Below are 27767 nucleotides of genomic sequence, written 5' to 3'. Positions count from 1 at the left end.
ATTGTCTACTATCATTTGTGAGAGTTGTTTGCAGTGTTTAGTTCAGTGTTGCTGCATTTAGCTGTGACGCGTGCGCCGTGGCTCAGGCCAGATTCGATTAGGATTCTGGTGGAGTATCCTCTCGTGTTTCTGGAGCAGGAGGCGGGTCTTTGGTAAGTTGGAATGCCTTGGAAGTTTTCCTGTACTTTACAAAGATGTTGAAGAGTGTCCCGCGCGTGAATATGGACACCTGGCTGGTAGTGTCCCTGTTCGTGTTTGTCCAGCTCTTCTTCAGTTTAGCCTATGAAGGTAAGGAATTGCAAATATTTATCCAACCCGCGGATCAGAGGGATTTAGTTAACCCACTAGTGTCCAAATGGACACCGTCCATTTAATTTACATTTCTCAAATAAATGTAACGTTTTTAGATATTTGCATAACATAGTTAGTGGTTGTTGCGATTTGTTCTGTTATTACGTATTCATTGTCGGTTAGCCGATATCCCACCGCTACTTTTGGTGAGCCACATTTTATGTTTACGTGGAGGGGGGTGAGGCTAGGGTAAAAGGGGGAATGCAGTGCGCATCTGGGGGACGTCTCCCGCAGAATTCATGAGACACTAAAGTCAGCATTCTGCACATGGTGCCTTAGCGTACCTTCGTGCTATAGTTTGTAAAAAAAAAACGTATTAATTGAGTCCTATGTTCAAGTTATTTTGCCATGCAAAGTAAGTGCGCTATCCCACTGGGCACAGACTTCAATTCAACGCAGCTATTCCACGTTGGTTCAACGTAATTTCATTGAAATGTCGTGGAAACAACATTGATTCAACCGGTGTGTTCAGTGGGTAGTGAGTTTAACAGTTGTACATTCGTTTAACAAGGGGATATGCACGTAAAACGTGCCAAAATGTAACTAATCTTTACCTAGCTAATGGTCTATGATTTCAGTCAACGTAGTGGCGAATCACATCGAAGTTGTCAATAGCCTAGATAATTCCACGTCTCCAATAAATATTTCCCGACTACAGTCCACCCCAGTGTGACCGGCATCAGAGCCCATAGCTCCGGGATGTCGGAGTCGTCACAGGCCACAAGCCACACAAGGGTTCCTGTGTTCAGACTAACTGCACATTTGCTCTGCCTGCCTGCCTCCTCCCATTTCCTAGCTTTCCTAGACCCGCAGATCTGTGGAGTCAGTGTCTGTCCAGTGCTGGGTGGTTTTGTTTAATAAGATAGCAGGGTCTCTTTGGAGGGTGACAGGAGGACTGTATCAGTTGAATGGAACCGTCAACAGGACATACCAATGATTTAAAGGTAGACAGACACCATGATGGGATAGAGAGGCCATTATAGTTGTTTTATTTTTTGCTGATTGATTGATATCATTCCATGTGGTGTTCTCCCATCTTAGCTTGGTTACACAATAATTTCACACAAAGTCACACACACACATGTATGCAAGCACTTACACACACACTGAGAGAGAGTTTTCCAGATGGATGAGTGCCAACAGGGCAGGGACAGTATCCTGCAGAGGAACATTCACTGCAGAGTAATGAGAAGCTGAAATAAGTTCAAGACGGGATTGGACTGTATAATAGTTTGGATGCATGGGTGTATACGTGTATGTGTGTGTGTATGTCCGTACCAAGGTTAGAGATGTAAGGTGTGTCAGAGAGAGAGAGATTGTGTGTGTGCTTGAGGGTGTTGATTTGGAGATGTATGTGTCTTGTCCAGTGGCTCACCACTTCTGTCTGAGAAACAGGCTGAAACATGTGCATACGCTACTGGATTTAGATTTACACTGACAGGCTAAGCACAGCTTGTCAAACTGATGCTTATAGCTGGAGGTCACTGGTGAGTCTGTGCTTGTGAGTGAGTGTGTGTGTGTTTATGGGGGTTGATTTAACAGGGGTCTTTGTATTTATTTGGGGGTTGTTAGTAACTGTGTGTGTGTGTGTGTGTGTGTGTGTGTGTGTGTGTGTGTGTGTGTGTGTGTGTGTGTGTGTGTGTGTGTGTGTGTGTGTGTGTGTGTGTGTGTTAAAGGGGGTTGAGAAGGGGGGGATGGTTTGGGTTTTAAGTAGCCTTAGTAACCTCTCTTTGCTTTGGTGTTATACAGTGCTTTGAGGTGTCTGTACTGAGAGACAGGCTGAGTGTTGATGTTACTTTATGTGCATTGAGGTGTCTGTACTGAGAGACAGGCTGAGTGTTGATGTTACTTTATGTGCATTGAGGTGTCTGTACTGAGAGACAGGCTGACTGTTGATGTTACTTTATGTGCATTGAGGTGTCTGTACTGAGAGACAGGCTGAGTGTTTATGTTACCTCCAGGGCATATGAAGGTGGGTGGTGACTGCCAAGAGAAGGGTTTGATGGTTGGTTCTCTCCGGAACTCTGTATGTTTCTGTCTCGGCTGCTGTCTCAGAAAACAAGATGGTTGCCGCAGTCTCCTTTGTCCCCTCTCATTACTATTTTCTCTGTCAACACAAGCAGACTCTCACACAGACACACGTACACACTCAGTGACTCCTTCTCCATTATTGCTCGCTCAGCATGCATTTCTACTGACAGTGAAACCCAGTCATAATGACTCTATGAATCATTCATATTTTACGAATGGACTGCTGTGCTGTTGGTCTATGGTAGGTGAGTGACCTTGAAAGTATAGTTAATTGTCAGAAAGCTCAAACATGCCGTCTTAACACAGCGTGATGTAACCCAGGGAATTCTCTAAGCCTGCCAGCTTACTAATACCACTGGAGTAGCCGTAATAATGCTTCTTCTCATGTTCCATGGTGAGAGAGAAAGAGAGCATGACGGTAAGAGAGTCAGTGATTGATCCGTTAAGAAAGGAGTCGTGAGCATGTGATGTTGGAGAGAAGAGTTATAGTGGTTGGTTGAGGAAGAGATCTATTAAAGGGAAGTTGTGCACAGAGGCAGTGAGAAAGAGATGGTCAAATCACTTCACTGTCTTTAGTCTGTGTGTTTCTGATGCCCAGATGAAATAACAGATGCCTGTACTGCCTGTTCAGTTCTCCTCCTGGCATGTTTCTACATTAACCCTGTCATTGATTCCTATTACGCACAGCTCAGCTGAATAAAGCTGACTGGAACCTCAGTTTGTGTTCCCTCTGGCCCTGTTGTTCTCATTGAGCTCGGCAGGAGAGCCTCTCTCTCGCTCTCTCGCTCTCTCTGTTTTATCAACACCGTGTTCTCGCTGACGTCTTCCCACCCTCTGAGGAGTCATTTTTGCTGTGAGAGGAGAAGAGAAAAGAAGAGAGAGACTGTTAGGGATGCTGTCTGATTCCAAACCTCAGTGCACTGACAGAAAGACTGTTGGGACTGGGACCATGTTTATGTGGATGAATGACAACTTCTAGGTTTTCTCTTTCTTTGTTATTGAAAACTCTGGATCTGGCCTCCATTCACACACTGATTTTAAGCAAATAAGAAATAAGTAATAAAATAACTTTATACTGGCAAGTTGAGTGTCAACTTCTCAGCATATCAGCTTTTATTCAAGTCTGGCTCAATTTGATGATGTGGATGAGATCGTTTCAAGTTAATCATAGTGTTATTTTATCCCTGGCTGTTCTGGAGACCGCTTTGAGTGGAAAAGGAACAGTACTGCGGTATTCTAAGATCCCTTAGGAAAGGAGAGAGACAAGTCTATAATAATGTGTTATGCCCTCTGCTGCAGATTGCTGGATGGGATGTGAGTGTCAGTATAACTGGCTGCCTTTGTCTCTAAGGATGTGCGTGTGGAGAAGATGGACGAGCTCTGTCTCTGGGAAATATCCCCTGCTATAGGCTATGCGGCTCTCTGCTGGTGTGGTGTATGTCAGTAGAGCCCCCTAGGATTCAATTTATTACAGAATAACAAAACCAAAAAATCAGAGCAGAACTTTAGTTGTTGTAGCAGGATAGTAATCTGTAGAACAGTCTCGATAGAGACAGAAAGGAAGGCCTACGTGTGTGTGTTAGATTTACTCTGTTGTGTGTTGTCGTCTATTATGGCTCCATAACCAAGCCCGGTAGAGATGTGTGGTAAGTTCTCCATGTGCACTCTGGTGTTGGGTCATATAGTGTTCGTACTATGTAAGGATAGTCATATATAACCTCACTGTAGGCAGTGAATTGTCTGCATGCTTGTTATAGAACTGATCTGAAGCAGCGGCACACACCTGTGATTAGTTTCCCAGATATGTCTGTTTCCCTCTGATTGACTTCCTTGGCTGTGTGCCCGTGAGTTTTCCCCTCAGCCAGCTAAATCAGATTCAGGGTCTGTATAAGGATGTGCTCAGTAGCAGTGTGATCTGACTGCTAAAACCGCAGTGCGCGTTAGACATTTGGCTGACGTGTATGTACGCCCGTCGGGCTGGGAGCGTGTAGCTGTAGCAGGAGTGAAAGACTTCTCTGTCTGTTTTGTCCCTCATGGATCCTGAACAGAGAGCACATTCACACTGGGTTGGAGTCCACAACATCCTCCTCTGGTAGCGATTGGGCGTATCTGAGCTCGCTCCTCACTCCTCTCTCCCATTTACACCCCTTTCCTTCCCTCACCCATTCTCTCTCCCACTCCCTTCGCTATTTATTCCCCTCACCTTTTTCTCTCTCCCTCATGTCACTCCTCCTTTATCTTGCGTTGTGCGTTGAAAGGTTATGTATCATTTTGAAGTAGAAGGCTCTAGATCATGCAGCAATTTTGCTGTGACAGCGAAGCATTGTCTTCCAGACAAGCAACGTCCCAATACTCATATCTGCTTTCCTTTTGACAACTGATATCAGAGATCTTGACAGATGAAAGCAATAAGCCAGATTGGAAGGCCATTCTTTTTCTAGCTCCCTCATATTAGTGACCAAGAAGGAGAGAAGGAAAGGAAACCAATATTGGAGCACTAGTCACATATCACAGTAAGTATGTTGGTGACCTCACAACAAGACCCGGAGTCACATTTCAGCAAGAACAAACAGGAGAAAACATTTTGGAATGGAGAAAAGGTTTAGGTAGATCCTCCTCCATTTCAAAACGTTTCCTTCAGTTTCATACTTACTGAATGTGACCCCAGTGTGAGGTTGCCATTGCACCACTGGTTTTAGAACAAGGTTGCAGTAAAAGTGATTAATTGTGCCAAACCAGCTGGGGAGAAAGGCTCCCTTGGGGTTCTTCTTCTCTGCATGTGTTGAAGAGATTTCTCTCATTCCCCTTTGTAGGAATAGTTTAGCAACGTTTTCCAACAGTGATAATCTTGATTTAATAATGACCCCTTGCAAAACACCAGTAAAGTCCAACCCAAATCTCTTGCTGAAGGATTAGGACTACCACATGTTTTGAAACGTTGATAAACCCTTTCAATCAAATCTATTTATAAAGCCCTTTTTACATCAGCAGATGTCACAAAGTGCTATACAGAAACCAATGCAGCCCTACTCTTATCTTGAATGCAGCCTTGCTCTCTCCCTGCCTTGGTCACTAGCTGCTTTCTTCTCCCTCTTACTTTCCCAGGGTCGGGATACTATGGCTATGGAGATGATGAAGATGCATATGCTCGTATAAACGGAGGTGAATGCTTTGACCAAGCTCTGCTGCCACACGCACGCACGCTTTTACACACTCTGGCACTCGCTTTCAACATGCAGGAAAGTTTAGGGTTGAAGTAAGCCTCTTAAACTCAAAGCATTGACTTCACTTTTTATCAACATTGAAAACATGTATTTTATTTGAAAAGCAAATCAAAGTTAGATGTGTGTCTTTCACTTCAATGTGATGTACACAACTATGTTATTTTCTTCTCCACAAGATAGCGATATGCTTCATCCCATGTTTTACAAACTGACACAATTATGTCAAACTTAACTTTCAACTTTTCATTGAGGTCAGTTAGACATGGAATTTTACCCTCTGGGCCAATCCAAACTCCTGGACTATTTCTCTTCTGTAGAGACTCAAATATTGTATTGTGTTCTCTTACTCAATGACAGTGGAGACTGGAGATACAGCCAACACACACACACACCCACGAACTGTCCAGCTCCTGTCCAGCTGGTGTGTGTTTGAGAGTGTGTGTTTGAGAGAGTGTGTGCGCTTACAAGAAAGTGTGTGTGTTCTGAGCCAGTGGGAAATGGACTGCAGATTTTATTTCCCTGGAATACAAAACTGCTGGCCCCTCAAACTTGGCATTCCCAAAAGGAATCTTTAGGCAAGCGTTTGAGGGATGGATAGAGCCGTCCAACTGGTAGAGGAAAGATGGAGGCAACTTTAGTGTTCTTCTGACACATCTTTATCCCTCATGCTGTAAATCAACTCTAAATCATCATCCACTTCAGCCTCCAGTCTGAAGGTTATATTTATTAATAGTTCAATTGATGGGGTTCAGTAGCTCTAATCAACAGAATGATTGAGTGATCCCATTTAAATCCACTGGATCAAAGTGATCAAAGACAGACACACACACACACACAACTCACACTCAAACTATTTCCCTTACTCTCAACCTCTATCTTTTCTTTACTCAAGCAAGTACTTCTTGTTGTCAAGTACTTCTTATTGTCAGCATGGATTATGGTAAGTGACAAAGCCATTGTATCATTCTGTCTACCTGTGATGAGATGATGGATGGGTTTACACTCGCACTCCTGATTTTGATCTCTTTAGTCTGCTGTGAACACTGTGTCCTGTGGTAAATCAGTATGGATTATGTATGTTGCTATGGGTACCTCACTGCCTGACTTACACTCACAGCCTCTCTTCATTTTAGCAGTAAGGTGAGAAAACACATGGATGTCCAAAACACTGGTAAATACCCCCCCGGCCCCCAATAGTTAATTTACATTGCGGCACAAACAGACAATGTCTATCTTGTATAGATAGATGTCTGTCCAGCACCTGAACCAGAAGGACGTTTATTTCAATCTTTTATGTGAATGGTATAACTCTCCCTCTTATTCCCCGCCCAACCCCATTTTTAGGGACCCCTTGGTGCGCGCCCATCAAGGTGAAGCATGGCGACGTGAGTTGTCGGAGTCCTGGAGGGCAGTATTATAAGAACGTGATGGGATCGCGCTGTAAGATCCGCTGTAAGAGGGGTTACGAGATGCAGCAGGGACACCCAGAGGTGGTGTGTATGGCCAGCAAACACTGGTCAGGAAACTACGCCTGCAGGGGTGAGACCGCCACACACACACAAACTCGCACACCTGGCCTACTGGCGAGACCCAAAATCACTGGACACACACCTTTACACCAAACATACAGTACCAGTCCAAAGTTTGGACACACCTACTCATTCAAGGGTTTTTCTTTATTTTTACAATTTTTTACATTGTAGAAATAACACATATGAAATCATGTAGTAACTAAAAAAGTGTTTCACAAATCTAAATATATTTTTCTAAGTAGCCACCCTTTGCTTTGATGACAGCTTTTGCACACTCTTGGCATTCTCTCAACCAACTTCACCTGGAATGCTTTTCCAACAGTCTTGAAGGAGTTCCCACATATGCTGAGCACTTGTTGGCTGCTTTTCCTTCACTCTGCGGTCCAACTCATCCCAACTCATCAGTTTTGGGAAATTTGCATCCTGTACTCAAAGTTCTGGGACACTAAAGTCCATGGAGAATAAGATCACCTCCTCCCAGCTGCCCATTGCACTGAGGCTAGGAAACACTGTCACCACCGATAAATCCACAATAATCGAGAATTTCAATAAGCATTTTTCTACGGCTGGCCATGCATTCCACCTGTCTACACCTACCCCGGCCAACAGCTCTGCACCCCCCGCAGAAGCTTGCCCAAGCCCCCCCCCCCCTGCTTCTCCTTCACCCATATCCAGATAGCTGATGTTCTGAAAGAGCTGCAAAACCTGGATCCCTACAAATCAGCTGGGCTAGACAATCTGGACCCTCTCTTTCTAAAATTATCCGCAGCAATTGTTGCAACCCCTTTTACTAGCCTGTTCAACCTCTCTTTCATATCGTCTGAGATCCCTAAAGATTGGAAAGCTGCCGCACTCTAGACCCAAACTGTTATAGACCTATATCCATCCTGCCCTGCCTTGCTAAAGTCTTCGGAAGCCAAGTTAAAAAAACAGATCACCGACTGTTTTGAATCCCACCGTACCTTCTCCGCTATGCAATCTGGTTTTCGAGCTGGTCATGGGTGCACCTCAGCCACCCTCAAGTCCTAAACAATATCATAACCGCCATCGATAAAAGACAGTACTGTGCAGCCGTCTTCATCGACCTGGCCAAGGCTTTCGACTCTGTCAATCACCGCATTCTTATTGGCAGACTCAATAGCCTTGGTTTCTCAAAAGACTGCCTTGCCTGGTTCACCAACTACTTCTCAGATAGAGTTCAGTGTGTCAAATCGGAGGGCCTGTTGTCCGGACCTCTGGCCCTCGGACCTCGGACCTATGGGGGTGCCACAGGGTTCAGTTCTCAGGCAGAGTCTTTTCTCTGTATATATCAATGATGTCGCTCTTGCTGCGGGTGATTCCCTGATCCACGTCTATGCAGACGACACCATTCTGTATACATCTGGCCCTTCTTTGGACACTGTGTTAACAAACCTCCAAACGAGCTTCAATGCCATACAATACTCCTTCCGTGGCCTCCAGCTGCTCTGAAACGCTAGTAAAACTAAATGCGTGCTTTTCAACCGTTCGCTGCCCGCACCCACCCGCCCAACTAGCATCACTACTCTGGACGGTTCTGACTTAGAATATGTGGAAAACTACAAATACCTAGGTGTCTGGCTAGACTGTAAACTCTCCTTTCAGACTCACATTAAACATCTCCAATCCAAAATGAAATCTAGAATCGGCTTCATATTTCACAACAAAGCCTCCTTCACTCATGCTGTTGAACATACCCTTGTAAAACTGACTATCCTACCGATCCTTGACTATGGCAATGTTATTTAAAAAATAGCCTCCAACACTCTACTTAGCAAATTAGATGTAGTCTATCAAGTCACCAAAGCCCCATATACTACCCACCACTGTGACCTCTATGCTCTCGTTGGCTGGCCCTCGCTTCATGTTCGTCGCCAAACCCACTGGCTCCAGGCCATGTATAAGTCTTTGCTAGGTAAAGCCCCGTCTTATCTCAGCTCACTGGTCACCATAGCAACACTCACCCGTAGCTCGCGCTCCAGCAGGTATATTTCACTGGTCATCCCCAAAGCCAACTCCTCATTTGGCCGTCTTTCCTTCCAGTTCTCTGCTGCCAATGACTGGAACGAATTGCAAAAATCACTGAACCTGGAGACTTTAAGCATCAGCTGTCAGAGCAGCTTACTGATCACTGCACCTGTACACAGCCCATCTGTAAATAGCCCACCCAACTACCTCATCCCATATTGTTATTTATTTTTGCTCTTTTGCACCCCAGTATCTCTACTTGCACATCATCATCTGCACATCTATCACTCCAGTGTTAATGCTAAATTGTAATTATTTCGCCACTATGGCCTATTTATTGCCTTACCTCCCTAATCGTACTACATTTGCACACACTGTATATAGATTTTTCTATTGTGTTATTGACTGTACGTTTGTTTATCCCATGTGTAACTCTATGTTGTTGTTTGTGTCGCACTGCTTTGCTTTATCTTGGCCAGGTCGCAGTTGTAAATGAGAACTTGCTCTCAACTGGCCTACCTGGTTAAATAAAGGTGATATATATATATATATTATATATATATGTATATGTATATGTGTATATGTATATGTGTTAAAATCCCAAACCATCTCAATTGGGTTGAGGTCGGGTGATTGTGGAGGCCAGGTCATCTGATGCAGCACTCCATCACTCTCCTTCTTGGCCAAATAGCACTTCCACAGCTTGGAGGTGTGTTTTTGGGTCATTGTCCTGTTGAAAAACAAATGATAGTCCCACTAAGCGCAAACCAGATGGGATGGCAGAGTGCTGTGATAGCCATGCTGGTTAGATGCCTCCCTGACCAGTTTTCTTCTGGTTAAGTGTGCCTTATATGAAATGTATGCAGTCACTACTGTAAGTCGCTCTGGATAAGAGTGTCTGCTAAATGACTAAAATATAAATGTAAGGCCTGATTCACACAGTCTCCTCTGAACACCTGGTGTTGAGATGTGTCTGTTACTTGAACTCTGTGAAGCATTTATTTGGGCTGCAATTTCTGAGGCTGGTAACTCTAATGAACTTATCCACTGCAGCAGAGGTAACTTGAGGTCTTCCTTTCCTGTGGCGGTCCTCATGAGAGCCTGTTTCATCATAGCGCTTGATGGTTTTAGCGACTGCATTTGAAGAAACTTTCAAGTTCTTGAAATGTTCAGTATTGACTGACCTTCATGACTTCAGATCGGTGTCCCTAAACTGGAACGGTTGTTGTTAACATGCGCTAATGTGACTAGAATGACATTGTAAGTAACAGCCAACTTTCCAGGACATACAGTAGACATGTCTGATATGGGCAGAAAGCTTAAATTATTGTTAATCGAACTGCACTGTCCAATTTACAGTAGCTATTACAGTGAAAAAAAGTCCATGCTATTGTTTGAGGAGAGTGCAAAACAACAAAACACTTTTATCACGGCAACTGGTTTGATACATTCACCTTAGAAGGTAAATATGTACTTACATTCAGTAATCTTGTTCTGATTTGTCATCCTGAGGGTCCCAGAGATAAAAGGTAGCATAATTATTTTGGATAAAATCAATTTTTATATTCAAATGTAGGAACTGGGTTCTACAGTTCTGGGTTCTACAGTGCCCGGCCATCTAGATGTGAAAGTTGAGTTGAGAAAAAGGCTACGATCCTTGCTTATTTGAGCTGTTCTTGCCATCATATGGACTTGGTCTTCCACAAATTAATTCCACAATTCCACAAATTAACTTTTAACAAGGCACACCTGTTAATTTAAATGCATTCCAGGTGACTACCTCATGAAGCTGGTTGAGAGAATGCCAACAGTGTGCAAAGCTGTCAAGGCAAAGAGTGGCTACTTTGAAGAATCTGAAGTATAAAATATATTTTGATTTTGTTTAACACTTTTTTTGGTTACTACATGATTCCATATGTGTTATTTCATAGTTATGATGTCTTCACTGTTATTCTAGAATGTAGAAATGTAGTACAAATAAAGAAAAACCCTTAAAAGAGTAGGTGTGTCCAAACTTTTGACTGGTACTTTATGTAACCACTGAAGATACACACAACCAATATAATCATTGTCAGATTCTTCAGCTACCTGCTAATCATACACCCTGTTTGTGAAAAACATTTATGGACTTGATTTGTGTTTCCCTGTCAGAGATCCGGTGTCCTAAGCTACAGATGCCTGCTAACGGTGGCTATAAGTGTTCAGACGGATCCTACTTTAACTCTCGCTGTGAGTTCTTCTGCTCCCTTGGATACACTCTGAAGGGGTCCAAGACTGTCACCTGCCAGTACCACAAAACCTGGACCTCAGGGGAGAGCGCCTGCATAGGTGAGTCAGAGAGTGCTTGCGTGCAAGTGGATGTGGGTGAGTGCGTGTGTGGGTGAGTGCGTGTGTGCGTGTGTGCATTTACCGATGTACAGTATGTGTATGGTGTTTGTGTGTGTGTGTGGTGTTTTGTCTGTAGCTGTCAAATCAAATTGTATTTGCTGAATACAACAGGTGTAGACCTTACAGTGAAATGCTTACAAGCCCTTAACCAACAATTCAGTTAAAAAAGTGTTAAGAAAATATTTACTAAATAAACTGAAGTAAACAATAAATAAATAAAAAGTAAAAAAATAACAAAACATTTTTTTTTAAATTTGAAAGAGCAACAATAAAATAACAGTAACGAGGCTATATACAGGGGGTACCGGGCCACTGGTTAATTGAGGTAATATGTATGGTCGTGGCCAAAAGGTTTGAGAATGACACAAATATACATTTTCACAAAATCTGCTGCCTCAATTTGTATGATGGCAATTTGCATATACTCCAGAATGTTATGAAGAGTAATCAGATTAACTGAATCCCCCAAAAACATTTCCACTGCATTTCAGCCTTGCCACAAAAGGACCAGCTGACATCATGTCAGTGATTATCTCGTTAACACAGGTGTGAGTGTTGACGAGGACAAGGCTGGAGATCACTCTGTCATGCTGATTGAGTTCGAATAACAGACTGGAAGCTTCAAAAGGAGGGTGGTGCTTGGAATCATTGTTCTTCCTCTGTCAACCATGGTTACCTGCAAGGAAACACGTGCCGTCATCATTGCTTTGCACAAAAAGGGCTTCACCAGCAAGGATATTGCTGCCAATAAGATTGCACCTAAATCAACCATTTATCGGATCATCAAGAACTTCAAGGAGAGCGGTTCAATTGTTGTGAAGAAGGCTTCAGGGTGCCCAAGAAAGTCCAGCAAGCGCCAGGACCATCTCCTAAAGTTGATTCAGCTGCGGGATCGGAGCACCACCAGTACAGAGCTTGCTCAGGAATGGCAGCAGGCAGGTGTGAGTAGAGGTCCTGGATGGTAGGAAGCTTGGCCCCAGTGATGTACTGGGCCGTATGCACTGCCCTCTGTAGTGCCTTGCGGTCGGAGGCCGAGCAGTTGCCATACCAGGCGGTGATGCAACCAGTCAGGATGCTCTCGATGGTGCAGCTGTATAACTTTTTGAGGATCTGAGGACCCATGACAAATCTTTTCAGTCTCCTGAGAAGGAATAGGCGTTGTCGTGCCCTCTTCACGACTGTCTTGGTGTGTTTGGACCATGACAATTCGTTGGTGATGTGGACACCAAGGAACTTGAATCTCCCAACCTGCTCAATGACCTTGACTAACTGGTGCCCCCACACATTGACTCTATACCGCTACCCCCCGTATATAGCCTCACTACTGTTATTTTACTGCTGCTTTATAATTAATTAATTATTAGATTTTTTTTAACTTAAGACTTATTTTTCTTAAAATTGCATTGTTGGTTAAGAGCTTGTAAGTTATCACTTCACTGTAAGGTCTACACCTGTTGTATTCGGCGCATGTGACAAATACAATTAGATTTGATTTGTAAGCAGGAATCAGGAGGATAGAGTTATGGTCAGATTTGCCAAATGGAGGGTGAGCTTTGTATGCGTCTCTGTGTGGAGTAAAGGTGGTCTAGAGTTTTTTTCCCTCTGGTTGGACATGTAACATGCTGGTGGGAATGAGGTAAAACGGATTTAAGTTTCCCTACTTTAAAGTTCCCGGCCACTGAGAGTGCCGCCTCTGGATGAGTATTTTCTTGTTTGATATGGCCTTATACGGGTTGTTGAGTGCGGTCTTAGTGCCAGCATCGATTTGTGGTGGTAAATAGACAGCTACAAAAAATATAGATGAAAACTCTCTTGGTAAATAGTGTTGTTTACATGTTATCAAGAGATACTCTACCTCAGGTGAGCAAAACCTTGAGACTTCATTAATATTAGCTGTTATTGACAAATAGACACAGACCGCCACCACTTGTCTTACCAGAGGCAGCTGTTCTATCTTGCCGATGCACGGAAAACCCAGCCAGCTGTATGTTATCAATGTCGTCTTTCAGCCACGACTCGGTGAAACAGCACTCCATCACAGGAGCTTCTCTAGTCTAAAATCACCCCAATTACACAGACAGGACATAACAGAACAGGGAAAAGCACTTTTTGTTTTTCCTCTCTTCCTGTTTTTCTTCCCTCCACATCTGCTGACCTTTTTTACCACTCTTTCCCCTCTCTCCTTCTCTGGAAGATGTGGATGCCCCAGTAATAAAGTGTCCTAACCTGAAGGACAAGACGGCAGAGCCTGGCAAGCTCACTGCCAGGGTGACCTGGGACACACCGGAGGGCAAGGACACGGCCGACGGCATCCTCACTGAGTCAGTCTGACCCCTGATCCTTAACCCCACTGAACCTTCATTTATAACCTGTAGTGGTAGTTAGGCTTGGGCTGTATACCGTGTATTAGAGGTCGACCGATTATGATTTTTCAACGCCGATTTTTGGAGGACCAAAAAAGCCGATACCGATTAATCGGACGATTTTTATATATATATATATTTGTAATAATGACAATTACAACAATACTGAATTAACACTTTTATTTTAACTCAATATAATACATAAATAAAATCAATTTAGTCTCAAATAAATAATGAAACGTTCAATTTGGTTTAAATAATGCAAAAACAAAGTGTTGGAGAAGAAAGTAAAAGTGCAGTATGTGCCATGTAAAAAAGCTAACGTTTAAGTTCCTTGCTCAGAACATGAGAACATATGAAAGCTGGTGGTTCATTTTAACATGAGTCTTCAATATTCCCAGTTAAGAAGTTTTAGGTTGTAGTTATTATAGGAATTTATAGGACTATTTCTCTCTATACCATTTGTATTTCATATACCTTTGACTATTGGATGTTCTTATAGGCACTAAAGTATTGCCAGCCTAATCTCTGGAGTTGATAGGCTTGAAGTCATAAACACCTCTGTGCTTCAAGCATTGCGAAGAGCTGCTGGCAAACGCAGGAAAGTACTGTTTGAATGAATGCTCACGAGCCCGCTGCTGCCTACCACCGCTCACTCAGACTGCTCTATCAAATATCAAATCATAGACTTAATTATAATATAATAAACACACAAATACGAGCCTTTGGTCATTAATATGGTCAAATCCAGAAACTATCATTTCGAAAACAAAACGTTTATCAGTGAAATACGGAACTGTTCCATATTTTATCTAACGGATGGCATCCCTAAGTCTAAATATTGCTGTTACATTGCACAACCTTCAATGTTATGTCATAATTATGTACAATTCGGGCAAATTAATTACGGTCTTTGTTAGGAAGAAATGGTCTTCACACAGTTCGCAACGAGCCAGGTGGCCCAAACTGCTGCATATACCCTGACTCTGCTTACACTGAACACAAGAGAAGTGACACAATTTTCCTAGTTAATATTGCCAGCTAAAATGATTTTTTTAAAACTAAATATACAGGTTTAAAAAAAATATACTTACAGTGGATATAAAAAGTCTACACACCCCTGTTAAAATGCCAGGTTTTTGTGATGTAAATAATGAGACAAAGATAAATCATGTCAGAACTTTTTCCACCTTTAATGTGACCTATAATGTAAACAATTCAATTGAAAAACAAACTGAAATCTTTGAGGGGGAAAAATAAAAAAACTCACTAACCTGGTTGCATAAGTGTACACACCCTTAAACTAATACTTTGTTGAAGCACCTTTTGATTTTATTACAGCACTCAGTCTTTTTGGGTAGGAGTCTATTAGCATGACACATCTTGATGTAGCAATATTTGCCCACTCTTCTTTGCAAAAGCGCTCCAAATCTGTCAGATTGCGAGGACATCTCCTGTGCACAGCCCTCTTCAGATCACCCCAGAGATGTTCAATTGGATTCAGGTCTGGGCTCTGGCTGGGCCATTCCAAAACGTTAATCTTTTTCTGGTGAAGCCATGCTTTCGTGGATTTGGATGTGTGCTTTGGGTCGTTATCGTGCTGAAAGGTGAACTTCATCTTCAGCTTTCTAAAGGACGCCTGAAAGTTTTGTGCCAAAATTTCCTGGTATTTGGAACTGTTCATAATTCCCTCCACCCTGACTAAGGCCCCGGTTCCAGCTGAAGAAAAACAGGGTATGATGTTCTTTGGGTGATGTGCAGTGTTGTTTTTGCACCAAACATACCTTTTGGAATTATGGCCAAAAAGTTCAACCTTGGTTTCATCAGACCATAACACATTCCCACGTGCTTTAGGGGGACTTGATGTTTGTTTTTGCAAACTTCAGCCGGGCTTGGATGTTTTTCATTGTAAGAAAAGGCTTCCGTCTTGCCACCCTACCCCATAGCCCATTCATATGAAGAATACGGGAGATTGTTGTCACATGTAGCACACAGCCAGTACTTGCAAGAAATTCCTGCAGTTCCTTTAATGTTGCTGTAGGCCTCTTGGAAGCCTCCCTGACCAGTTTTCTTCTCGTCTTTTCATACATTTTGGAGGGACGTCCAGTTCTTGGTAATGTCTCTGTGGTGCCATATTTTCTCCACTTGATGATGACTGTCTTCACTGTGTTCCATGGTATATGTAATGCTTTGGAAATTCTTTTGTACCCTTCTCCTGACTGATATCTTTCAACAATGAGATCCCTCTGATGCTTTGGAAGCTCTCTGCGGACCATGGCTTTTGCTCTGAGATGCAACTAACAAAATGTCAGGAAAATCCTACTAGAACAGCTGAACTTTATTTGTGATTAATCAGTCACTTTAAATGATGGCAGGTGTGTAATGACTTGTATTTAACATGAGTTTGAATGTGATTGGTTCATTCTGAACACAGCCACATCCCCTGGTTGCACACTTATGCAACCAGGTTATTGTAAGGTTTTTATTTTTCATTTTTCCCCCTCGAAGATTTCAGTTTGTTTTTCAATTGAATTGTTCACATTATAGGTCACATTAACAGTAGAAAAAGTTCTGACATGATTTATCTTTGTCTCATTCTTTTACATCACAAAAGCCTGGCATTTTAACAGGAGTGTGTAGACTTTTTATATCCACTGTATGTATTCATTTTAAGAAAGGCATTGATGTTTATGGTTAGGTACATTGGTGCTCCGATTTTGCTTTTTCGCGAACGCACTTTTGTTAAATCATCACCCGTTTGGCGAAGTAGGCTGTGATTCGATGATAAATTAACAGGCACCGCATTGATTATATGCAACGCAGGACAAGCTAGTTAAACTAGTAATATCATCAACCATGTGTAATTAACTAGTGATTATGTTAAGATTGATAGTTTTTTATAAGATAAGTTTAATGCTAGCTAGAAACTTACCCTGGCTCCTTGCTGCACTCGCGTAACAGGTGGTCAGCCTGCCACGCAGTTTCCTCGTGGATTGCAATGTAATCGGCCATAATCGGCGTACAAAAATGCAGATTACCGATTGTTATGAAAACTTGAAATTGGCCAAAATTAATCAGCCATGCAGATTAATCGGTCGACCTCTACCGTGTATTTACCGTATACCGGGATATTTGGAAATACCCACAGGATGTTTTTTCAATACAGTTTAAACTATTTATTTGAAGATTTTGTATACATTTGAATATTTGTAGTTACTTTTTAAGTAAATACCTGCAGTCAGCTAGTGCAATACGATAGGCGATAAAGAAGATTGCGTTCTTTATTTTACCTGTCACATAATTTTTCTTACCGGTAGTCCCCAGTCACGTGGTGGTTGTTTACAAGCACACAACAACAAGAGACTTGTGAGTCACTCACTGTTGTGCAGCACACGTCTAGTTACAGTATGGAATTCACAACAAAATGTTTGCCAGCTAGATATTTTATAGCTATTAATTTAACTGTCTAAAATTGGCTAAATGTTCTGCAGTTGTGTATTTGGTTTGCTAATTTAGTAGCTAGTTCACTATCTAGCTAAGTGATTAGCTTGTTCCAAAAATCAAGCTTAGCTTAGTAACAGCAGAGAATCCCCTCCTGGATCAAGAGCCTTGCTGTCTAATATTTGTTTTGTGCGTGCAGCAAATTGTAAGTAGCTTTTTGAGTTACTTGTATAACTTTATGAGCTGGGACGTGTGTCCTGAAAATAATTTAGATTAGAGGCTGTATAAAAAATTTCCAACGAACTTGTTAGCATTTAATTTGAATTCTCTATGAGATTTTACATGTACTTGTTAGCGTTGCTAACCTTAGGATTACAGAGGCTGTGTTTAGAAAACAGCTCCCCTTGTGTTCAGTGCCGGCATTACCGAATATCACGGTATAGCCAAGGTTGGAATGAAGGTATGACCATCTGGATACTGCCCAAGTCAAGTGGCAGTAGTAGCAGTAATGGTAGTAGTCATGGTAGCAATAGTAGTAGGGTAAGTCTTTAGTTAGGCTTCAGTACTATTGACACAGTGTAGTATTTGACTGAGGCTGTGTTTACAGTGTGATCCTGAAAGGGAAGCCTCCTGGACACTTCCCTGAGGGGCTCCATAAGATGTCCTACACCGTCTATGACCGAGCCGGAAACAAGGGCAGTTGCCGCTTCTCTGTCAGAGTACGAGGTGATCCCCCAACATTTTTACAATGTTTCTAGTCAGAAGGAACAATCACAGAACACTTACACATTTATGCCTCTTAGGCTGCTTTTACACAATCAGACAGTTTTATATTCCACTAATTGGTCTTTTGACCTATCACGTCAGATCTTTTTCAGAGCTGAAATGATAGGTCAAAATACAAAATTAGCGAAAAAGAATCAGAATTGGGCTGCATGAACACAGCCTTAGAGTGTGTGTCTGAATCTGTTTTGTGCCACCAGTGCGTCGCTGCAGCCCCATCACCCCTCCAGAGAACGGCTATATGAAGTGTGACAGTGATGGAGATAACTACGGAGCCACCTGTGATTTCAAATGTACAGGAGGGTACGAACTTCAGGGCAGTGCTGCCAGGGTGTGCCAGTATGGACTCACCTGGTCAGGCACGGAAACCAACTGTGCAGGTACAGATCTGTGCACACACACATGTATGCATACACACATACACACACACACATACATACACACATACTGTTCACATCACATAAGCACACCTCACAGACACACATGCAGTACTTTACACTTCACATAAACCAATAGGGCTGGGAATTGCTAGGGACCTCCCGATACAATATCATCACGATACTTAGGTGTCGATACGATATGTATTGCGGTTATCACGAATCTATATGTATTGCGATTCAATACTGTGATTTTTATTGCGATTCGATGTTCCAAACATATTGCGTTTTGATCAGACATGGAAATAAAAGTTCTGAAAAACAAATTGGCTCCCTATTTAAAAAGAAGAATGAGAACATGCAGGCACATCAAACCAGCACAAAAATTATATTGTGATATTTTCAAAATAATACGATATATCGTCAAAACTAATATCCGGATATGTAACTATTGATTTCCCCCCACCCCCCCACCCCCATCACTATAAACCACACACACATACAGTTGAAGTCGGAAGTTTACATACACCTTAGCCAAATACATTTAACCTCAGTTTTTCACAATTCCTGACATTTAATCCTAGTAAAAATTCCCAGTTAGGATCACCACTTTATTTTAAGAATGTGAAATGTCAGAATAATAGTAGAGAGAATGATTTATTTCAGCATTTATTTCTTTCATCACATTCCCAGTGGGTCAGAAGTTTACATACACTCAATTAGTATTTGGTAGCATTGCCTTAAATTGTTTAACTTCGGTCAAACATTTTGGTTAGCCTTCCACAAGCTTCCCACAATAAATTGGGTGAATTTTGTCCCATTCCTCCTGACAGAGCTGGTGTAACTGAATCAGGTTTGTAGGCCTCGTTGCTCGTACATGCTTTTTCAGTTCTGCCCACAAATTTTCGATAGGATTGAGGTCAGGGCTTTGTGATGGCCACTCCAATACCTTGACTTGGTTGTCCTTAAGCCATTTCGCCACAAATTTGGAAGTATGCTTGGGGTCATTGTCCATTTGGAAGACCCATTTGCGACCAAGCTTTAACTTCCTTACTGATGCCTTGAGATGTTGCATCAATATATCCACATAATTTCCTCCCTCATGATGCCATCTGTTTTGTGAAGTGCACCAGTCCCTCCTGCAGCAAAGCACCCCCACAACATGATGCTGCCACTCTCGTGCTTCACGGTTGGGATGGTGTTCTTCGGCTTGCAAGCGTCTCCCTTTTTCCTCCAAACATAATGATGGTCATTATGGCCAAACAGTTCTATTTTTGTTTCATCAGACCAGAGGACATTTCTCCAAAAAGTACGATCTTTGTCCCCATGTGCAGTTGCAAACTGTAGTCTGGCTTTTTATGGTGGTTTTGGAGCAGTGGATTCTTCCTTGCTGAGCGGCATTTTCAGGTTAAGTCAATATAGGACTCGTTTTACTGTGGATATAGATACTTTTGTACCCGTTTCCTCCAGCATCTTCACAAGGTCCTTTGCTGTTGTTTTGGGATTTATTTGCACTTTTCGCACCAAAGTACGTTCATCTCTAGGAGACAGAACGCGTCTCCTTCCTGAGCGGTATGACAGCTGCGTGGTCCCATGGTGTTTATACTTGCGTACTATTGTTTGTACAGATGAACATGGCACCTTCAGGCATTTGGAAATTGCTCCCAAGGATGAACCAGCCTTATGGAGGGCTACAATTTTTTTTCTGAGGTCTTGGCTGATTTCTTTAGATTTTCCCATGATGTCAAGCAAAGAGGCACTGAGTTTGAAGGTAGGCCTTGAAATACATCCACAGGTACACCTCCAATTGACTCAAATTATGTAAATTAGCCAATCAGAAGCTTCGAAAGCCATGACATATTTTTCTGGAATTTTCCAAGCTGTGTAAAGGCACAGTCAACTTAGTGTATGTAAACTTCTGACCCAGTGGAATTGTGATACAGTGAATTATAAGTGAAATAATCTGTCTGTAAACAATTGTTGGAAAAATGACTTGTGTCATGCACAAAGTAGATGTCCTAACTGACTTGCCAAAACTAGTTTGTTAACAAGAAATTTGTGGAGTGGTTGAAAAATGAGTTTTAATGACTCCAACCTAAGTGTATGTAAACTTTCGACTTCAACTGTACATTACACATCCACCATGCTGTGTGTTTAGCAGCATTGAAGTTCTGATCAGGGGTGCTGAGGGGTTCGCTGGAGGTGAAAACGGGGTTCGCTGGAGGTGAAAACAGCCCATCGATGTCTCCCTCGGCCAGGATGGGCTGTCGATCGATCACAGAGATCCAGCAGATCAATACTGCCTGCTCTGACATCGACCAGCACTGTCTGTGACACATACTTAAGTGGATTATTGTCTAATAGAAGAGACAGTATTATACTGCTATCATATTATAAAATACAGTGACGCTCCATATAGCACTTCTGATATACGCTGTGGAAGGAACAAGTCATTCGCTACTATTGCTGGCAAACTATAATACAACAAGACCAGTAAAGACAAGTAAAACAGAACAATGAAATTGACATCATTTTGAGATTTTTTGGGGGGCAATTTCAAATCAAGTTACATCATTTGCTTTCATAGAATTTGATGATGTGATATGATGTAGTGTTTTATTATGTCATAACATGTTATGTCACAGCTATGAACATCAACGTGGGGGTGCGTACAGCCTCAGGTCTGCTGGACCAGTTCTATGAGAAACGACGTCTCCTCATCATCTCTGCTCCCACAGCTGCCAATCATTACTACAGGTTCCAAATGACTAATCTACAGGTGAGGGAGGGATGAGGGAGGGAGGGAGGGGAGAAAGGCAGAGAGTGAGGAAAGAGAGAGACCGAGTGGGGGAGTAGGTCAAATTGTCTGTGGTTCTGCTGATGGGGTGTGTGGTTCCTGGTAAACAGAGAAAATGTCACCGCACAGAATAAACAATGTCGGTGTGCTCTGTAAATTCATGCTATTCTGGGTTTAGATGATTTTTCTGCCTGTCAAAAGATATTAAAAGGGAGCAGCCTTTAAAAAGCCTGACCTTTAAAGTGTCAGGAAAGAGGTGATTCTTGTCATACACTGTGAGTCATTACAACCTCGCCTTTAAAGGTCCAATGCAGCCATTTTCATCTCACTATCAAATCCTTTATGGGAAACAATTAAGTACCTTACTGTGATTTGTTTTCAATTAAAATGGTCTAAAAGAGCAATTTCTAAAGCAAGAATGGTACTAGGACTGTCTGGGAGTGGTCTGAGTGGGGAGGGTAAAACTAGCTGTTAGCAGAGAGGTTTGGAACTCTCTTTCTTATTGGTCTATTAACTAATTTACTGCCTGGTGATGTCACCAAAACTCCATCTCACCAAAATAGGCTGACATTTCAGGCAGTCTTTTCAAACACCTCTTACACTACAAGGGCATTTTCAAAATGTCACAGTATTATTCCAACTTCATAGTGTGGAAATGTATATAAAATACGGGATAAGCACGTTTTTGACTGCACTGGGCCTTTAACAGGCCAGGTGATGGCTTCTGTGACATTTGTTGACATTACTTGAATTTGTATGTGAGTGCATTTTTATGTTCTTTGCTTGTGTGTACAATGCTATGTGTGTGTTTTTGGTGTGGTTATAATATAAGTGTGTGTGTGTGTGTGTGTGTGTGTGTGTGTGTGTGTGTGTGTGTGTGTGTGTGTGTGTGTGTGTGTGTGTGTGTGTATTCCAGCATGCCCAGTGTGGTCTGGATCTCAGGCATGTGACGGTGATTGAACTGGTCGGGATTTACCCGGCACAGATCGGCCGTATCAGCCACAGACTCATCCCCCCAGGGCTGGCTCTACAACTCAGGTACATACACACACCGTCATCATCATTCATAACAAACCTATAACTCATTCTTCAGACCTGACATTGTGTGTTCAGCCTTGACCTGATAGAAGTGTTGATGTATGTTGCCTAGGTTACTGCTCCAGATCTCCCATAATAACTTCAACATGGTGATGATTGACAAGCAGGGGATGGACAGGGAGCGCTACACGTACCCCATCACCTCAGCCCAGATCTTCACCACCATTGACACCTGGCAGGGACGCATGGATGAGATGGTGCTGCAGCAGGAGGCAGGCCACACCTGCCAGTAGTACAACACCTCAACGACACCCCTCACTAACACCCCCACCCCAACACCATCTCCCCAAAAAAGCCCACTATTCCCAATTGTACTCCTCAACGCCCCCTATTTCCTTCACCCTATGGACAGTCCTCCTCACCCCCACAATATCCCTCCAAATCAATAATTAAACCCTACCGTTGCTCAATATTACTTCCTGAACCCGACTCCCATCCTCCAGTTCCCCATAGCAGACCACAGCTAGTTAACATATCCCTCAATAAGTCATTGAACCCTCTATTTCCCACCAATGTGATGACTTTCAGTTGAAGTGCCTTTCCTAAGTAGGAATCATTAGTATCGGAATGTCTGATTGGAGTTTGGAGCTGTGGAGCATTGGGACCAGGCTAATTAGAATGGAAATATAACCCTTTCATCACTGCATCCTACAGCAGTTAGAGGTCCTGGGCGGAGTGGGTCGTCACAATCATATTGATTCTTGTACTCGTCAGTCTTGCTTTTATTTCTTTAAGCTTGGACACTTTTTACTATTATTATGACGATGTTTTGTATAATAACTATTTTCTTTTTTTTTTAGATATGAAACTGGAAAAATCCTTTAGCTGTTTTATATTTATGTTTCTCAATTCTGATAGCAGTGTTTTAATTAGGACATGAATAATAAGCACTCGGGAATGTGTGTGTTGTAACAGGCAGTGATGCTGGTCCATCAGTACACTGCTCTTTGTTCCGTTTGATTTCACACAACCATGATTAAATAGCCCTCTTAAAAAGAGTGACCTCGTCCTTCTGTCGTTACAGTTACAACCAGAACTATGTTTTACGACAGTCTAGTTTGTCTTTTGTAATGTAGTTTGTCTTTTGTAACGACAGAAAAAGTTTCATACATTTACCCTCAGGATAGATGGGGGCTGTGTGAATGCAAATACAAACACGTGCACGCACACACTGACCCGGTCAGACACGCACAGTTACATTCTGCACAGAAAGTCTGTTTTAAACATACATAGAGATCTGATCTGCGGTCTGATATGTGTGGTTTATTACTTCAAAATATACTGATTACACATTGCAACCAAAAGAAGAGATGGATTCAGTCACATTCCAAAGTAAATTCAATCTAGTTTTGAAATGAGAGGACATTAAAACAGAGACCGTAACATGCTGTTAGACACGTCTAGTGTTTCTTCAGTAGCAGCAGGGTATTGCGCACAACTCATCTATACAGTAAATGCCATTTTAATAGTACCATTAGTATTATGCACTTTTCAATGGTTGTTGAGCATAACAGAATCTCAGACAATGGCGAATGTGCAGACTTGTCATTCCACTGAAAGAATGGCACCACATATGACTTTATACAGAGACATAGTCTGCGGTCAAAAGGTACCCTATTCTATTTCCATTTCTTTTCATTTAGCAGAGTGACTTACAGGAGCAATTAGGGTTAAGTGCCTTGCTCAAGGGGACATCGACAGATTCTTCACCTAGTCAGCTCGGCGATTCGAACCGGCGACCTTTGATTACTGGCCCATTCCCTTTATAGTGCTCTACAAGTGCACTTTAAAGGGAAAAGGTTACCATTTGGGACGCATGCCAAGACACCGGAACCCTTTACGGGGGGATACCAGAAGTGTTATTACTCATCCAGGGAGGTTGCAAGGACAGACGGGTCACAGTGGCTTGAGTTACAGGGACAGACACTCTAACGGATGTGCTCTATTCAATGAGTCACAGACAGAGGGTGGACTGGACACTGACTCATCATGGAACATGCAATCCTCCTCCCATCTCCGAAAAGACTCCTGGGGCAAAACGTTTCCAGTGTTGCAGATAGAACTGCCCTGACTCTATTCCACATTTGACACAATACATTTTGATAGATCTCTGGTTAGATTTCCGCCTTAATCTGTTTCCACACAAAGTTAGGTCCAAAAACATCTGTTGATGAAGTGAGTATTATTTGTGCTGTTCTACTCTTAATATGTGCTTTATCAAGACAACAGTAAAACTATTGGTGTGTTCAGGATCAGTTACAATGCAATTGTGCAACAATTTGAAATGGGTGATTATCAGTTCAGAATGTTGCAATATACAATTATTGCATGAAACATCGCAGTCTTGAACATACCCTAATTGTCATTGTACAGTATTCTATTGGAATGTTTAAACCTCCTCAGCAATGCAACAAACCCAAAGTGCCTTTGGAGTAGTTACCTTATGAGAGTAGGTAGAGGCTATCCTGAACCACTGATACAGGGTCAGATATGTTAACTTCCCCCTAATGGTTATAGTTAGGAGCAGGTCAAGGCAATCTGATCCTAGATCTGGGAATAAGGACAACTTCTAACTCGTGGTCTCATCACAGGGAGAGGAGAGTGTTGTAAATAAACTACAGAGACAAGGACAGGTTCCCCCACACAGCCATAATGTGTGTGCATAGTGGAAACCAGGAGTCAGATCAGATCATACAATGGCTCGTGCTTGTTCATTATGTTACATGTATGTCATAATGTACAGCGGTAGTAGTAGTAGTAGTAGTAGTAGTTCTTGTAGTAGCAGTGCTGGATGCTTTGGAGGGCAGGGTATGGCCATGTGTGTGTAAGGCATGACTGGTTGTCCACATAACCAGGTAGAGGGCCACGGACCCCAGTGCAGGATCAGGGTGGCTCAGTGGTTAGGGTTCAAAGGTCAGGAAGTGGGGTGATGTCATCAGCTCTTTATTGCGGGGATAGAGCAAGGCCATGGAGCACTCTCAACCACTGTCCTTCTCTTTCTTCAGTTTTTTTTATTTCCCTCTTTTTTTAACTTCCACTTTTTCTCCCCTCTCTGACATCTTTATCTGTTTCCCTCTGTCTTTCCAACTGCCTCTCTTTCTCCCTCCCTCCCTCCATCTCATGTGTTGTGCTTGCACATGCTGGACCTCAGCATCAGTGTACACTCCTGGGGGACCTCTGGGTTGTCAATCATGCGTTGCCATAGCCGCTGTTCCTCTCCGTATGAGTCCATCCAGTCCACCTGGTTCCCATAGCTCTGGTCTGGAGGGAGACAATAGATCATCACTATCTGTTGTATACACTCCATATCCCTACAGTGATATTATGCTGACTGAATATGCTACAAATCACCTTAAACCTCTGAGAGGAGAAAGAGAAAATAATTGAAAAGACAGACAGACCTGTCCCTCCGTTGAGTCGGACTCCCCCCAGGAAGACGTTGCTGGCTAGAGCCTCCTTGTCCCAGACGGTGAGCTCCAGACACACGTTGTTCAGGTCTCCGGCCTGCAGGCCACAGTAGGTAAAGGTGTGGTTCCACTGGGGGTTGACCGTGCGACGTAACACTGCCGTCTTGTGCTTGGTGGACTTACTGTTGTCAGGGAGCAGGTACCTGAACAGATGGGGAGACGGGAAACACAAAACTGTCAGAGGAATATTTAACTAGCCAAGTCAGTTAAGAACAAATTCTTATTTACAATGACGGCCTACCCCGGCCAAACCTGGACGACGCTGGGCCAGTTGTGCGCCGCCCTATGGGACTCCCAGTCACAGCTGGTTGTGATACAGCCTGGAATCGAACCAGGGTCTGTAGTGACACCTCTAGCACTGAGATGCAGTGCCTTAGACCGCTGCGCCACTCGAGACCCATTGAATAGGAAGAAGGTAGATAGTAGGTCCTAGAAATGTAGGCTGATTGAAATAAATGGGTCTCTACATGAAACTAAATGGGTGCACCCGTCTCACCCTTTCACAAAGGGGTCCGAGGTGCCTCCAGACTTGACAGCGGTCAGGTTCTTGGCCTCCTTGACCAGCAGCTCCACCATTCCTCCTTTGGGCAGCTTGATGCTGGTCTTCTTTCCTTTCAGAAAGCCTTTCTTCACTGAGAGGAGGAGAGGACGAAAGGCTTCTGTTTATCAACATCTTTAGTCAATTAGTTGAATCAGGTGTGTTAGTGCTGGGCTGGGGGCAGGTAAAACAGAGGGGGTAATTGTGGAGTACCTTGAACCTGGTCCAGGGGTAGCATAAGGTTCTTCTCTGCAGGGATGTACTTAAGAACGACGGTTAGCTCCCCTTTATACTGGAGCGTGGAGTCCATTCTACTGTCCAGCTGCACATAGAACAAACATACTGTACTTACAGCATTTACCACTTACATACAGTATAAATCCACACATGTACGCTATTGTCCATCTACACATAGGATACCTTGGGTTGCAGAGAGTACCACTCCTCCATGTTAGTGTCAAACTCCCAGGAGTCAAAGGTCAGCTCCACCTCACCAAGGAAGCTGTTGTGACCGAAGCGGTCGTGGTGCCACACAGACAGCTGCAATGTCCGCGTCTCCAACTGGGAGTGGCTGATCACATACTACACAGCACAGCACAGGTGAGAGAGACGGATGGAGAGTAGGACTGAGTACCAAAACTAATTTCCTGCCGATGCTCATACAGGAATAAAACCCTCACAGCAGGGCCTTGATGAAGGCTGAAACACTAGGTATGGTGGTGCAGGTTAATGAAAGCTTCATTTCTTTAAATATGAACACCTGCTGCCTGACACTACTATTGACACACACTCTTTCTTCAGGCAACGATACACATTCTCATGATCACAAAAACAAAACTCATTACATTTTACTGTCTCCCAAGCTATACACATTTTCATACGTGCACACAAACACTCCCTTACCCTAAGGTTCTCATTGAACACAGGGTTGATTGTGTTGGTCTTGATGCTGGTCTTCCTCTTGCTCTGGCGAGACTTGTCTGGGAGAAGGTAAGCCTTCACATAGCTGCCAATGGAAGATACAGTCATTCAGCCATACTCCAGAGGAGGACATGTATGCAGGGATCCATATGATCACCCCAGGGCTTCACTAAGGTTACTCTATCATACCATGACTGTCACAGTCATTGTGGGTCATGATGAGTTCACACTTCAGTCATGGATTGGTTCTAGTTGAGCTGATGGTCAGTGACTGTGCTGTTAGAGGTGTGTGTTCTTTTTTAAGTGTGAACATGTGATAATTTAGTGTGTGTGTTTGTGTAAGCATACACTCTTAGAAAAAAGGATTCCAAAAGGGTTCTGTGGCTGTCCCCATAGGAGAACCCTTTTTGGTACCATGTAAGACCCTTTTTGGCTCCAGGTAGAACTCTATTTGGTTCTATGTAGAACCA

At 42.9% G+C, this 27767-nt stretch overlaps 2 protein-coding genes across 4 annotated transcripts in view; one reads left to right on the top strand and one right to left on the bottom strand.

The window, feature by feature from the left end:
• Positions 1-139: 139 nt before the first annotated feature.
• Positions 140-23370, top strand: LOC106582139 (sushi-repeat-containing protein SRPX). 3 transcript variants are annotated; one of them, XM_014164910.2, is made up of 10 exons: positions 140-288; positions 5488-5544; positions 6951-7145; positions 11276-11452; positions 13707-13833; positions 17924-18042; positions 18300-18479; positions 21122-21255; positions 22190-22311; positions 22424-23370. In XM_014164910.2, the coding sequence occupies exons 1-10, from the start codon at positions 195-197 to the stop codon at positions 22602-22604; spliced, it is 1386 nt and encodes a 461-aa protein (XP_014020385.1). In that variant the 5' UTR covers positions 140-194; the 3' UTR covers positions 22605-23370. The 3 variants fall into 3 exon arrangements, with proteins under 3 accessions (XP_014020385.1, XP_014020386.1, XP_014020388.1); XM_014164911.1 differs by lacking the exon at positions 5488-5544 and having other exon boundaries at positions 153-288; XM_014164913.1 differs by lacking the exons at positions 5488-5544; positions 6951-7145 and having other exon boundaries at positions 159-288.
• A 244-nt stretch (positions 23371-23614) lies between these two features.
• LOC106582138 (synaptotagmin-like protein 5) overlaps positions 23615-27767 on the bottom strand; it is a 70324-nt gene continuing 66171 nt past the window's right edge. Inside the window, exons 12-17 of the mRNA XM_014164908.2 lie at positions 27280-27382; positions 26797-26958; positions 26590-26698; positions 26335-26470; positions 25773-25981; positions 23615-25632 (exon numbers count right to left, since the gene is read on the bottom strand). Coding sequence (XP_014020383.1) covers positions 25490-25632; positions 25773-25981; positions 26335-26470; positions 26590-26698; positions 26797-26958; positions 27280-27382 — 862 coding nt within the window. The 3' untranslated portion in view covers positions 23615-25489. The remainder of the gene's footprint in view (positions 25633-25772; positions 25982-26334; positions 26471-26589; positions 26699-26796; positions 26959-27279; positions 27383-27767) is intronic.

The sequence above is a fragment of the Salmo salar genome, chromosome ssa21 (assembly GCF_905237065.1).
Source record: "Salmo salar chromosome ssa21, Ssal_v3.1, whole genome shotgun sequence".
Lineage (NCBI taxonomy): Eukaryota > Metazoa > Chordata > Actinopteri > Salmoniformes > Salmonidae > Salmo > Salmo salar.
The sequence above is the reverse complement of the archived record's forward strand: the minus strand, read 5'-3'. Positions and strand labels throughout refer to the sequence as shown.